This window comes from Pseudonaja textilis, chromosome 4, assembly GCF_049901715.1.
Source record: "Pseudonaja textilis isolate UNSWEBS1 chromosome 4, rPseTex1.2, whole genome shotgun sequence".
Classification (NCBI taxonomy): domain Eukaryota; kingdom Metazoa; phylum Chordata; class Lepidosauria; order Squamata; family Elapidae; genus Pseudonaja; species Pseudonaja textilis.
The window spans coordinates 19,601,178-19,616,823 of NC_141993.1; the positions used below are offsets into that span (position 1 = coordinate 19,601,178).

The following is a 15,646-nucleotide window of genomic DNA, read 5'->3' on the forward strand; positions in this document are numbered from 1 at the left end:
TCAGCAGGTTCTGACCAGTTCTGGAGAACCGGTGGTGGATATTTTGAGTAGTTTGGAGAACCGGCAAGTACCACCTCTGACTGGAGATTTTACAGTATCCTTCCCCTGTCACGCCCACCAAGCCACATCCACAGAACCGTTAGTAAAAGAAATTGAATCCCACCACTGATAACAATTCTAATTAGGTTGGCAAAATGATTCCAAGTCTTAGTACTCAAAAAGAGTTGAAAAGGTACTGAAGTTCAGGTTTAATCTCTTCCGGAAAGCAGTGAGCAGACAAGTACCCTATCAAAGAAGTAATATTATTTTATAAAATAAAACTCTTCATCCTAGCCCCTTTGTAGATGGTTTTTCCTGCTACAGTCCCATCTGCTTGTAGACAGTGAAAAATGTGCTATTTCACATGTTGTCAACATCATTTCAACAGGGAAACCCACTCACATAGCAAAAGAGTTCATCTTTGGGCAGAGATGATTAGCACTGGGGGAAAAAAGATTATCTGTCAAACAGTTGCTTAGTGCAAAACAATCTAAAATCTGCTTCCCTGTCTAGTCCAGTGCTATCTGAAGACTGAATGATAAGTTCTTTTTATCAGTTTTAAAACCATTGATGCTGAATAAGCTTGTTTGGAGAAAGCTCACCTAATCATGGGATGCTTGCCTGGGTTATGCTCAGACTTGATTAGTCAACAGAAATGTGCATATTTTAGGAATTATTTTTATCCTTTCATTTTGTCAAAACTTTCTTAAGAAGGAGTAACGGAGGCAGTTTGTAGCACCCAAAATACTTGCAAGAGCTAGAAGCTCATGATATACTAAAGCTGTTCCAATAATTTTGTACTAACGTCTTACTTCAGAAGATCATGGGATTGAACCAGGTATAGCTGGTTCAGTCTACCTCAATAAAAGGGGAAGGTGATGTCAGGCTATTCTCCAAAGCACCTGAAGGCAGTGTGTGAAGGTGTGTGAAGGTAACAGATGGAAACTAATCAAGGAGAGAACCAAACTAGAGTTAAGGAAAAATTTCCTGACAGAACAATTAATGGAACAACTTACTTCCAGAACTTGAGGAGATCTAACACTGGTAGTTTTTAAGAAGAGGTTGGACAACTATTTGAAATGGTATAGGGCGTGATGGCGAACCTATGGCATGCATGCCAGACATGGCACACAGAGCCCTCTCTGTGAGCATGCATACCATCGCCAGCTGCTCTTCTGGCTTCTGGCATGCTGGGCTATGCAGGCATCAGAGTGCCAGAAAATGGCTCAAAAAACAGGCCATTTTTCTGGCTGTTTGTCAGGGCCATTTTCAGGCCTGTTTCTGGGCCTAAAGCAACCAAAAACAACCCCCCTGAAAAATGCCCCCCAAACAGCCCCCAAACATCCTGAAAATGGCCCCCAAAGGATTTGAAAATGGCCCAAAGAATGGCCTGAAAATGGCCAAAAAAAAGAGCACTGCGCTCCGGCACCCACATATGCACATGTGTTCTGGTTTGGGCACTCAGTGCTGAAAAGATTTGTCTTCACTGGTATAGGGTTTCCTACTTGAAGAGGGGTCAGTCTAGAAGACCTCCAAGGTCCCTTCCAACTCTGTTATTCTGTTCGTTTGTAAGCAAAGTATCATCTCAACTATTGAATTGTGCCGAGAGAGAGGGAGAGAGAGAGAGAGAGGCAGGCAGGCAGGCAGGCAGGCAGACACAGATACACACACACATACAAACCACAGTTTATGTGCATGAAAGGTTAGTTGACTACCTTGTAGCTGTTGAAATGAAAAGCATGGGAACAGACAACTGGTATGTGAAATAGCTATGCATAATGCTTACATGCAAATGAACATCTGTGTCTATCCTCTATTGGCATCACTCAAAAAAAAATGGGTGGGAAGGAAGTTCAAAATACTGTATTACTTTTTAGTAGCTTAATAGTCTACAGAATTCCCTGCGGTACGAAGACTGGCAGGAAGTTGTGTGAACTTTCATGGGTTGCCAAGGAAGGCTGACATTCTAAGGACATAATAAGAGCAGGGTGACCTCATCCTATTGTCATGACCTAATAGGTTGTTTCCCTCAATTTTCTGCTCCAACATTTTTAACAGGGGCTCTTTATTTTAGGAGGCAAGAAGCATACTTTACACTGAATCCCCATTTAACCCAGATTTATGACTCAATGCACAGTATGTTTGCTTTTCATCTATATGGATGTCATTTTCCATTTATAAATTGCACCCTAGTAGGCACCCTTTAGCAATGTACAATGTAATTGTGGATTAAAGTTTATCATGGCAACCTGTTTTGTTTTTTAAAAAATGAGCTGTGTAAACTTTAGAGCATACAAATCATAGAGTAATAAAGTTAGAAGTATCTGAGGGACCATGTCTTCCTGATTGTGTCTCCTCATCCCAACAGATCAGATAGGAGAGGCACATCCAGAGGTGGTATTCAGCAGGTTCTGACCAGTTCTGGAGAACCGATAGTGGAAAATTTGAGTAGTTAGGAGAACTGGTAAATATCACCTCTGACTGGCCCTGCTCCCATCTATTCTCTGCCTCCTGAGTCCCAGCTGATCGGCTGAGTCTTCTTATGTTGCCCTGCACAGGAGAACAGAACTGAAAAGCAGGTTAGTGGGATGGGGTGAGAATGGGATTTTGCAGTAAGCTTCTCCCTGGAGCGGGGTGGGAATGGAGATTTTACTGTATCCTTCCCCTGCTATGCCCACCAAGCCACATCATGCCCACCAAGCCATGCCCACAGAACCGGTAGTAAAAAATTTTTTGAATCCCACCACTGGAAGATATGCTGTCTAGGAAGCAATCAGAAGAGAGAAGCGGGAGCCCTCAGTGGCTTAATGGTCAGAGGAACAAACATAGGAAGAACTCAATCGATTGGTGGTGGCAGGAAGTTGTATTTTTAGAGTTGCAAGATTGATATCAATCCTCCTAACTAGACTAGAAGCATGACTAGATGGACTCGTTCTACCTCGTAGTAAGATTCCATCACGGTTAATTTTACAAGCTACAGAAGTCCAACACTGGATGGAACCTGCAGAGAAGCTGGAACCTGCCCATGATGAAAAGTGGGAAATTTGGCAATCGCTAAATCAGAGGCCTTCAAACTTGGCAACACTGAGACTTGTGGACTTCAACTCCCAGGATTCTCCAGCCAGCAAAACGTTGCCAAGTTTGGGGATCCCTGCGCTAAATAGATTGTGCATGGCTACAGCAAGATCAATAGATATTTGAATAAAGGGGGATATTTGGTGACTTCTGCCTACTGCAAGTGTGGAGATTTACAGACAACCACACACACGTATTCACTTGCTCCTTGTGCCCCGCCCAATGTACTGTTATGACAGTGCAACAGAATGCAATTGAAGCTGCATACTTCTGGACAAGCATGGCTTAAATCAGGTTTTTATACTTTTTAAATGTTTTGTTCTTATGTTTGCATTTATGCTTATGTATAAAAATGTAACAATGGTGCTTCTGACACAAATAAATCCGTAAATCTTGCAAAAGTGGAAGTACAGATTTCCTACTTTCACTTTTTAGGCATCTGATCAATTAGGATGGTCTTCTTCTCATCAACACACTCTATTATACATCCACTCTCCCAGAGAGAAGATTAGCCCTTACCCTGCAGGCCTCTGAAGACTTGATTATGCCACAGCACATGTGGATGGGATGGAATGGGATGCTGATACTTGTGATATTTTTTTTGCCTCAGCTGCCGATTTGTATTCAGTTGTCATATTATTACTAATAACAATATATTAAGAGCCGTGGTGGTGCAGTGGTTAGAATGCAGAATTGCAGGCTAATTCTGCCGACTGCCAGCAGTTCGATTCTCACCGGCTCAAGCTTGACTCAGCCTTCCATCCTTCCAAGGTTGGTAAAATGAGGACCCAGATTGTTGGGGGAAATAGGCTGACTCTGTAAACTGCTTAGAGAGGGCTGTAAAGTGCTGTGAAGCGGTATATAAACGCTATTGCTACTGCTACTATTTTATATTGTTAACTGTAGCTTGCCACCCATAGTCATGAAGCTGAGAAGCGTAACTCTAGGAAATTCTGAGAGTTGAAGTCCAGACATCTTAAAGTTGCCAGGTGAAGAAGCAGTATTTTGAGCTATTCAAAGGAACAGGAACACAGATATATAACCTTGTGCACAAACACACAGTTGAAGTTTAACCATTAACATCAGGCATTTTAATGTTAAAGCTTTGTTTCTATGAACAGATCTGCACATTTCGAGGGATTTAACTAACTTTTCAAACAAACACAATGGCAGAACTACTGCCTGTAAAAGGCAGTAAAAAGTAAAAGGCTTTCTGGAACCATGTGTCTTGTGCTAAATGGTTCAATGTAGTGGATGTTGTGCTAAATGGTTCAGTATAGATGCTTGCTGATTAGTAGTTGCATTTCAGAGAAATAGCACCTCAAAAGGGATTCCAATCAGTGGTGGGATTCAATTTTTTTACTACCGGTTCTGTGGGCATGGCTTGATGGGAGTGGCTGGGAAGGGTACTGTAAAATCTCCATTCAGAGGTGGTATTTGCTAGTTCTCCAAACTACTCAAAATTTCCGCTACTGGTTCTCCAGAACTGGTCAGAACCTGCTGAATACTGTTCTGTACAGACATCTGCATACTCGAAATCCGGCAGCCCGGATTGGCTAAAGCACACGGCCACCGGATTGGCTGAGTGCGCGGCACTGATTGGTCGTTCGGAATCGACCGCGATTGGCTGAACCGATCGCGGGCGATTCAAAACGACCCGATTGGCCGCAGCACTCAGCAGAAAGCCTTTTTAAGCCGCGCTTTTTCCCCACTCTCCCCACTTGTGTTTTTACCCCAATAAATGAGCTGAACCAAGTCACTGACTCGCGTCCTTTGTTCGTATGAGATATACGACACTGGCGACGAGGGTGGGATTCTAACAAAATTCCACATCGCACGTGGCCCACGGAACCGCAACCGGCAACATGGCCAGCGGCAACGTGCCACCCGCTCCTTTCAACGCGGCTACCGAGGACTGGGAATCTTACATCGACAGATTCCTCATGTTCTTAGAGAGTAGCAATCTCAAGGACGCAAATGGGCAGAGGAAACGAGCCGTTTTTCTCACACACTGCGGCCCCGCGGTCTTCAAAATGGCAAAAGCCCTTGCCAAGCCGATCGATGTGAAGATCATGGACTGGGCCGATCTCGAACCTCTGCTGAGGAACCACTACGCGCCCGCTGTGCCCACCCTCATTCGGCGGCACGAATTCTATCGCCGCGACCAGAAGCCGGGTGAGAGCGTCAGCAAATTTGTGGCTGAACTCAGGGACCTCGGAGGGCTGTGCGGGTTTACCGACTTAGACGAGGCTCTACGGGACCGCGTCGTCCTCGGCCTCCGGGACACCGTCCTGCAAAGCCGGATCATGGTGAAAGGCGACATCGCCCTCGCCGATGCCCTCGCAGAAGCCACAGTGGCGGAAGCAACCCGGAGATCAGCGGCCCAGCTGAAGCAAACCGGCACCGCGGAACGGGCCGCCGCAGCCGCGACACCCGAAAACCGGACCGACGACAACTACCGGGCGGCCACATCCACGCACCACGGCGACCTCGAGTCCTCCTCCGGATCGGAAGACGACGAGGAAGACGTCCATCGCCTGCAGACGGGACAAGACAGGCGCAAACCACGGAACCGAAAATCGAAGTTCCAGTGTGCCAGCTGCGGGGGGGGAGCACCCAAGGTCAGAATGCCGTTTTTTCGACGCGATCTGCCGCCATTGCGACAAACGGGGACACATCGCAAAGGTCTGCCGTTTCAAGAGGAACCACAGCCCCCGCCACCGAGACACCACCCCCCGGAGGCGCGAAAGTGCCAGGCACAACAACACCCCACCGAGGAACCGCGATCGGGACGGTGAGAGCCGCTGGAGCCGGGAATCGAGGAGCCGCCGTTTCCACGAAGGCCGCCAGCGCGAGGAAACCCACCAAACGGTCATCGTCGGCCATTCCTCCAACTGGGACGGCCGGAAAGTCCACGTGGAGGTCGAAATCGAGGACCGCCCCTGCAAAATGGACGTCGACTCCGGATCGTACCTGTCCATGGTCGCGTGGCGGGAAATTAAGCGACTGGTACCTTCCATGAAGCGGCACGAGCTGGAGAACCAGACGCTCATCCTTAAAGATTACCTAGGGAATCGCATTCCCGTGGTAGGGACCGGGCACTTCAAGGTTACCTTCAAAGGGCGCACCGAGATACTTCCGCTAACCGTCGTCGAACGAGACCGCCCCAGCCTCTTGGGACTGCAATGGTTTGCGCCGCTGGGACTAGAAGTGACCGGCACCAACCACGTCGCCGAGGCGGACTGGGAGGAACAGCTCGTGCGCGAGTTCCAGGAGGTCTTCGACGGAAATCTAGGCAAGTACCGGGGCCCCCCAATATCCTTCAGCCTAGACCCCACCATTGCTCCCATCCGCCTCAAACCCCGGCGAGTGCCTTTCGCTCTCCGGCCCAAAATCGATGAACAATTAAACAAGCTCATCGAACAAGGAGTCCTCGAAGCCACAGACCATGCCCGATGGGAGACCCCTATAGTCACCCCGATAAAGCCAGACGGGTCTGTGAGAATCTGCGGGGACTATAAGGCAACCCTGAACCGCGCGCTACAACAAAGCGCCTACCCCGTCCCAGTAGTACAACACCTCTTGCACTCGCTGGGAGGGGGCAGGGTTTTCGCCAAACTCGACCTGGCCCAAGCCTATCAGCAATTGCCGGTCGACGAGGAAACCGCCGAGGCGCAGACAATAGTTACCCACCGGGGGGCTTTCCGTTGCAAGAGGCTCCAATTCGGAGTCAGCGTAGCCCCGGGAGTATTTCAAAGCCTCATGGAAAGACTCCTCCGGGGCATAAAAGGGGTAGTGCCTTACTTCGACGATGTGTTGGTAGCCGGGGCTGACCAGAAACAATTAGAGGACCGCCTACGGGAAGTACTGAGGAGATTCCAAAGTGCGGGGCTCAAGGTTAAGAGAGAGAAGTGCCAACTGCACACGGCACGGGTCGAGTTCCTGGGGTACTTACTAGATCGGCATGGAATCCACCCCACCGAGGGCAAAATAAAAGCCGTTAAAGAAGCCCCGAAGCCCCGAAACAAAACGGAATTACAAGCGTTCCTGGGGTTGATTAATTTCTACAATGTTTTCCTGCCCCAAAAGGCGACCGTGGCGGAGCCGTTGCATAGGCTGCTCGACAAGGCAGCCACCTGGACGTGGGGGAGACGAGAAGAGGACGCCTTCAACAGAACCAAGGACCTTCTCACATCAGACGCTGTCCTCATCCAGTACAGCGAGACACTCCCCATCACGGTAACGTGCGACGCATCCCCTTTCGGAGTAGGAGCCGTCCTCAGCCATACCCTCGCCGACAGAAAAGAAGCACCCATCGCCTTTTTCTCGAGGACCCTTTCAAAACCCGAACGAAACTACAGCCAATTGGATAAAGAGGCTCTAGCCATCGTCGCGGCCGTAAAGAAATTCCACGAATACCTTTACGGCAGGACCTTCACCATAATCACGGACCACAAACCGCTGCTGGGAATACTGGCAGGAGACCGGGCCACCCCAATCATCCTCTCTCCAAGGATGACAAGGTGGTCCGAATTTCTCGCCGCCTATAATTACCGGCTAATCCACCGCCCCGGTAAGACAATTCCGCACGCAGACGCCCTCAGCCGCACACCGCTGCCAACCCTGGACGCCGACCCAGCACCAACCACGTCAACCCTGAGCATCGAGACCTTACCCAACCTACCCCTGACCGCGTCAGACATTGCCCTAGCAACCAATAAAGACAAACGTCTGGCGCAGGTCCTGAGATGGGTGGGGAAAGGCTGGCCGGAAAAAGACGGGGACAGCGAGTTCAAAGCTTACCGGAACCGACAAACAGAACTGTCAATACAAAAAGGTTGTTTACTGTGGGGGGACAGGGTCGTAATTCCGGAAAAGTTACAAAAAAGAGTCCTGAGCATGCTGCACGAAGGGCACCCCGGCATCGTCAGGACAAAAGCCCTGGCCAGAAGCCACGCCTGGTGGCCAGGGATGGACAAGGAGATCGAAGCCTGGGTAGCCTCCTGCAAGCAGTGCCAGGAATCAAGACCAAACCCCCCAGCCGCCCCAATCCGGGAGTGGGAAACCCCCAGGGGGCCATGGTCCCGAATCCACGTAGACTTCGCGGGACCAACCAGAGGACACACCTTCCTGGTAACCGTAGATGCTTACTCCAACTGGCTGGAGGTAAGCAACATGAAGACGACCACCACAGACTCCGTCATCAGACAACTCAGCAAACTCTTCACAACCCACGGCCTCCCAGATGTCATCGTATCAGACAATGGGCCCCAGTTCACCGCACTACCGTTCGAGAAATTCTTAGCAGAACGAGGAATCCGGCACGCACTAACGGCACCGGCGCACCCGGCGGCGAACGGTAGAGCGGAGAAAATGGTTCAATTTACAAAAAAGACCATTCAAAAGATCGAAACCGGGGACATACAGGACAAGATTAATCGGATGCTCCTAATTCAACACATAACCCCGAGTACCACAACGAACAAAAGCCCAGCGGAGCTACTAATTGGAAGAAAACTGCGATCCCCGCTCGACCGCCTGCACCCCACATACAACCCGGAAAGACCCCCTGACTCTACCAGCAAATACAGAACATTCTCACCAGGAGACAAGGTCTACGCAAGAAACCTCACCGGAGACCCCCTCTGGGTACCGGCGACGATCACCCAAGCAACAGGCCCACTCTCGTACCGCCTCCAAACAGCTGACGGACGAGCGTGGAAACGCCACATCGACCAACTGAGATCAAGAGCCACCGCGGGAAACACAACCGACACGCAGACACCAGGTACAGAAGGGAACCGGCAAGACACCAACCAAGAGGGGAGGGAAGCCCCCAAAGAACAAACCCACCCAAAAAGGAACCAGCAGTACTCACCATCTGAAGAACCGGAGAGCGACCCACTCGAAGCCTCACCTGGAAGGAGCAGCCGAGCCAGCTCAACCGACCCCGGAAGCCCGAGCGGGAGCAGCCAAGCCAGCTCAACCAGCCCGGAAAAGCCGAGCGGGAGCAGCGAAGCCAGCAGCTCGACCGACCCGGGAAGACCAGGAGGGAGCCGCGGCGAGAGGCCTGACTCACCCTTCCAGGCGGTTCCATCAACGAGGCGGAGAGCGACAGGAGTCCCACCCGAACCGGCCGACAACCAGGAGACAACTGACCAGCGCAAGTCAAGTCGGAAAATACGGAGCCCCGCCTACTTACGGGACTACGTCACGTAGGACCAAACCAAGAGGGGAGGGGTGTTCTGTACAGACATCTGCATACTCGAAATCCGGCAGCCCGGATTGGCTAAAGCGCACGGCCACCGGATTGGCTGAGTGCGCGGCACTGATTGGTCGTTCGGAATCAACCGCGATTGGCTGAACCGATCGCGGGCGATTCAAAACGACCCGATTGGCCGCAGCACTCAGCAGAAAGCCTTTTTAAGCCGCGCTTTTTCCCCACTCTCCCGACTTGTGTTTTTACCCCAATAAATGAGCTGAACCAAGTCACTGACTCGCGTCCTTTGTTCGTATGAGATATACGACAAATACCACCTCTGATTCCAATGTACAGTAGATCCTGCCAAAGACATGAACTTGGAACAAGGCTGATGGTAATTTTAATAGATTTTGGGTAATGTAATTTAATAAGAAAGGAAATGATCCTTCAGCTACCCTAGAGGTGACTCCATGGATTTTGTAGATTAAAAAGAGGGACAACTTGATTTATGTCAAAAAAAAATAACTGGAAGGTGGTAAAGTTGTTCCAACATGATCTTCAAAACACTTTTCTGATCAAAGCCAAAATGCTACAGTTTGCACCATCTGTAGTTTCGCAAACACTTTTCAAGGAAAGCAGTATTCAGAGTATATTGCCATCATGTAAATGAGGCAATTAAAATATAAATCGTTATAAGCAATCTCAGCTCTGTAATGAGGATATTAGAATGACATGCTTTTTATTGTGATAATGTAAGAACTGGCACTGAATCTTCTATACACCTTGGCATGTCTATGTGTGAATCAAATGTCCTTTTTTGTGTACCTTAAAGTAAAAGGGAAGGAAGTCAGAGTAAATAATTATCAGCCATATGAGTGGGAAAAAGAAAGTAAGAATTTGATTAACAGCAGCTGGGGAATTCATTAGTACCAATTCAGAGGCTAATGGAGTGTAGAAAGTATAATTAAAACAATATACATTATCAAGCAAACCAGAAAAACAAAGAAAGGACAAGAATATAATAATTTGCATCCAACAAGATTATCCATGCTTTTTGCTGTCACCATTTCACAGCCACAAGGGACCAGTTATGCATCACAAGGACCTTTGCATGTATTAATTTCACTGATCCAAAAATGCATTTTTAGCTTTTGTTCGGGGAGAAGAATGGAATGTGCCTCTGTATTCTAAAAGAAAAAAAAAATCAGTCTTGACAGCATCACACAGAAAAAAATGCCATTCCAGAAGTTACTTGAGTCCTGAATCCACATGGCCTCATCAAGGCAAATGATTTTCCTCAACCTATGATAGACGGCCTTCTAGGTTTTTGAATGGATGGGGAACATATTATGATTTTATACTGAGAAACCATTCAAGGAATCCACAGTTAAGCAAGGCTGATGGATAAGGGCCATAACCAGTGTGAATGCACTCCCATACGTATATTTATGTATTTATTTTTATTTTTTATTTGATTTGATTTGTCAGTCGCTTACAAGATAATAGGTAAAGTATAAACATAGTTATGAATACATGAAATGGATACATATAAGAAAAATAAAATCATTATTTTATTTATAAAATTATATTACTTATATAATATATCCACTCTTTTACTCACTCACTCACACATCTAGCTAAGAAGCTCTCTCTCCCTGGCCATCCTGATTATTGTCACTGTTTTTAATTGCTCTTTGCAGTTAGAAATCAGTAGTTTGTTACCCATTTCTTAGATGATGGGTAGTCATTATGTGAGAGGTTAAAAAAAAAGACAGGGATTATGGGTCTATGCAAGAAGAAAAGAGGATTATGGATATCCATATTGTTCTTGTCCAGTGTTTGAAAATTCCATAAATATATAATCTAATTACTCTTTCTCAACCTCGTACCCTTCAGCTGTGTAAACAGTACCCCATTTTCCCCACTGTTGTAGGTTGAGGATGAAGCAGAAGTGGTATTCAGCAGGTTCTGACCAGTTCTGGAGAACCGGTAGCGGAAATTTTGAGTAGTTTGGAGAACCGGCATGTACCACCTCTGACTGGAGATTTTACAGTATCCTTCCCCTGCCATGCCCACCAAGCTACACCCACTGGACCAGTAGTAAAAAAAATTGAATCCCACCACTGGGATGAAGGTTGTACTGTGATCCTACAAAACTAGAAGGCATTCAAAACCTCACTTAGTACAGGAGTTAAGTTGGCATTTTGACAAATCTGGCTTCTTAAAATGCATGGGAAGTAGAACAATTCTATTAGTAAGGCAAAATAAACAATCATTTGGAGAGAGTTCTGCCAATATACCACATTTTAGTTACAGAAGCATACTGTAAAGAGAACTGTCCCCTTCTAACCACTTGTTAGAAAAATGATATGCATCCCAGTCTTTGCAACCGAAGAGTAATGCTGACTGTTTAGTATTAGCTGTTTTGCTAGAATAAATTATATTTAAAGGAATACCAAGATACATCCATTCTTGTAGATTAAATATATAATGATGTACATGACAATAGAGGCAGTGCTGAGTTCAAATACACTAATTAAAAGTGAAACAGTTCAGTGAAGTAAAATAAAACATGACAGTAAGAATACAGTGTCTTGATCAATTACTCATCATTAAAGCATCTAGTCAAACAAAACAAGGAAACACTGCCTAGTGTAGGGAAACAAGAACTGTCAACACAAAATAACAATGTTGAGCTATCAGGGGCTGGATATGGAAGGAGGAGGGGCAGAAATGCTTACCGTATCTGCACCTGTATTGACAGACTCCATTCTTCCCTCCTAATATCTCTGAGACAAAGTCAAAATAGCCATTAACAGCATCAATGCCATCTCGGATGGTCCCAATTCCCCAGTCGGAATAGGAGCTTTCCTCCGGCAATGGAGAAGGAGGGATGACATTATCCTGCATGGTTTCTTCAGTGCATTTCCCTTGACTCAGAGATAAGCACAGAATCAGTGCCCCGATGAACAGCTTCATGCTGAAGTTGGACAAAGCAAAATTGGTCCCAGGAAATCTCCACAAACAGAAGCGGTGCCAGTGGGATTGGGATAACAAGACTGGAGGTATTTTGAGTGTGCTTTTGCGGTGGACTTTAAACACTGCTGTGTTAACAGGATGAAGTCACCCTAATCATGGAGCACAAAGTTCACATGAACAGCGTGTGTTGCCCAATATTGAAGGGCTTTGATATGCTCTGCTCAGGAGGACGCTGGAGTTGGCAGGATTCCAAGGCTAATCATAAACTCCCACAGGCAAACTTATCCTCTCCCCCAAACCTTTGAGTACCCCCATCCAAACCTCCATTATGGGTCCATTGAGCTATTTATGGCTTCTGCTGAAAGGCCTGGAGCAGTTTTTATGTTTGAAAAAAAGCATAAAAGAGAGTGAGCCTCCCACCTTAGTTTTTGAAAGACAGGTATTTCCCCCAACCTCAGGGTATCCTCGGTCTCACAGCCCAAAAACTGTTCCAAAAGCAAATGCAGGGGTAATGGCATATAAACTATATTAAAGAAGTGGGGAGGCCTCTTCCCAGTGGTGCATCCAAAAACATCTGCTATTGAAAATCTAGGAAAATTTAGTTGTTTCAGTACTTTATTGGAACACTAGAATTCAGGAGGCACCTGAAACTCCTGGGGTCAATAATTTCACAAAATGGGGGCCACGACTAAAGAGGTTCCTCTTATTGTCCCTAATCTCCTGCTGAGGAAGGACTTGGGACACACTTTCTTGACCCTTATGAGGAAGCTGCTCCAGCCAGCATGTAAAATAAGAGTTTTGGGGCATATAGATTCAATCTTGGTAGAGCAGGACCTGCTAGAACCCAACACACCATCCAGATTTCAAATCCCACCCTCCTCTTTAACTCCCCAGCCCCTGGAACAAGTCATTTCGTCTCCCTACACAGCAGTGAGATGACCACTTACCCCATCAAACAACAAGAAGGAGATACACACACACACACACACACACACACACACACACACACACACCATATATATTGCTGCCTAGGTAGAATTGCAAATTTTAAAATAACTACTTTAATTTCAATAGAATTACAAGGAATCATTAAGACCAAGTTCCTGGGATACCTTTTCAGTTTGTATTCAGCTTATTATCCTGGTGGGCAACTTTAAGTAACCCCATTTCTATCAGTGGTATTCTGAAACTTCAGAAGCTCCCACCATCTGGGTCAATGGTAAGGGTTGCTGGATTTGTTCCTCTGGAGTCAGTTGTAGAATCTCCATCCTTTCCCCCCCACCCCCAACTTTCATTTGGACTGGATAGTCTTTCAGATGGAGAATTATCCTCTGTATATTTGGATATTTGTAAATTTGTGTAAAGTTGGACCATAAGAAAGGCTGAGTGCCAAAGAATTGAGGCCTTTGAACGCCTGCGAGTCCCTTGGACTGCAAGGCCATCCAACCGGTCAGTCCTAGAGGAGATCCACCCTGCCTGCTCTTTAGAAGGCCAGATCCTGAAGATGAAACTCAAATACTTTGGCCACCTCATGAGAAGGAAGGACTCCCTGGAGAAGAGCCTAATGCTGGGAACGATTGAGGGCAAAAGAAGAAGGGGACGTCAGAGAATGAAATGGCTGGATGGAGTCGCTGAAGCAGTCGGCGTGAGCTTAAATGGACTCCAGAAGATGGTAGAGGACAGGAAGGCCTGGAGGAACGTTGTCCACGGGGTCATGATGGGTCGGACACGACTTCACAACTAACAACAACAACAAAATTATTTACTCTTATGGCAGTCAAGTAAAGCTTAAAGACAAAAGCAATCTCCCTCTCATTGCAGGCAGTGAAAGAAGGAGAAAGGGGAGAGACGAGGTTGTCTCCTTGAGCAGCAAAGCAATTGAGTCATTTGTTTCAATGCAGAAGTGCCATCCAGGTTTTGTCTAGAGGCTGTACACTTTAATCCTTTGATGAATGTTACTGCAGGTCAGGATGCACTTCATCATACAAATCTCTACAACTTCAGCTAATCAATAATCCCCTATTAAGCTCAGTGAGATTTTCCCACAAGTAAGATATACCACATAGGTAGGAGTGGGATTCTACCAGTTCGGACCAGTTCTATAGAACCGGTTGTTACGATTCTGTGCAGTTCGGAGAACCGGCAAATCACGCCACCAGCTGGCTTCTCCCCTCTTGCTTTCTAGCTAATCTAAATCGTTGTTTGCCTTCACCCAGGAGGCTTCTCTGAGGCCCAGTCAGGGGTGGAATTCAGGGGATTGGGGGGTGGGGGAGAAGTGGCCTGAGAGTAGAGCTGAACCTTCCTTAGGACTGAAACTTCTATTTTTCAGTGCAGACTCAGGCAGCAGATTGCAGAAAGGTAGATCTACGAGTGAATCTGTGATTTTGCAAGCAACTCAATCTGCTTTGCCTGATTTTGGGTGAAAGTTGCTCTTTTTTTCAATAAAAATTTCAAAATTAACATAATTTACAACATTTACATACAAGCCACGCCCATCCAGTCATGTGACCACCAAGCCACCCCTCCAGTTAGCAAGCCACCCCCACCCAGTCACATGATCACCAAGCCACACCCACAAATTAGGCCATGCCCATAGAACTGGTTGTCAAGAAATTTGAATCCCACCCCTGCATATGGGGCAGCAAAGTAGGAAGTTTATTTGAGTTTAAGTACAGTCTGGGAGGTTTCAAAGAAGCCTCTGTAATTTTATTCTCATGCGTGTATTGAAAGGAAAGATGCTATATCTTATATCTTTATACGATATGCTATACCCTTGACATACATCACTGACCTTTGCCAGCCTCAGGACACAATACCTCATCAGAAGTAGATATTTTCAGAGAGTTTTCCTAACTTTGTGATTCTCAGTGCCACACAGAATTAGCTTTTTGCTGCTTCTTTCTGAAGGCAAACTATCTCACTGATATTTTACAAGACATGGAATTTCCACTCAAGGCTGGCTCAATATATTTCATTATTTGAGAGAGTTAGCCTCAAAGCATATACTATGGTTTGTTCTAGGTCAAGGGCACAATACCTCAAAACTAGGTGAATTATTTTAGTCTATGAGGTGGGAAATATGATAAGAACCTGTTCCAATCTCTGACACTAAAACTACAATAAGAACAATTTATGTAACTAACCATCTGATGCCCTCCTCTGATTGCAAAAATTTGACAGATACCTTGGCTAATGCTAAAGGCCTAACTTGCTTAACCCAGGTAACAATTGACTGGTTTTGCTACACACCTGAGGTTTATAGATTAGACTAAGACTCTGAGCGGTGACTGCACCCATAATGTTGAGAAACTGAGTGAAATAGTGACAAAAATTATGTTTCAATACAAATTG

The 15,646-nt window shown here is 46.5% G+C and overlaps 1 protein-coding gene across 2 annotated transcripts in view; it reads right to left on the bottom strand.

Moving 5' to 3' along the window:
• PLA2G12B (phospholipase A2 group XIIB) overlaps positions 1–12,414 on the bottom strand; it is a 28,232-nt gene extending 15,818 nt beyond the window's left edge. The window contains exon 1 of one of the 2 annotated variants that reach the window (XM_026713504.2): positions 12,058–12,414. In XM_026713504.2, coding sequence (XP_026569289.1) covers positions 12,058–12,295 — 238 coding nt within the window. In that variant the 5' untranslated portion in view covers positions 12,296–12,414. The remainder of the gene's footprint in view (positions 1–12,057) is intronic. The other variant, XM_026713505.2, reaches the window with a different exon arrangement.
• Positions 12,415–15,646: the final 3,232 nt, after the last annotated feature.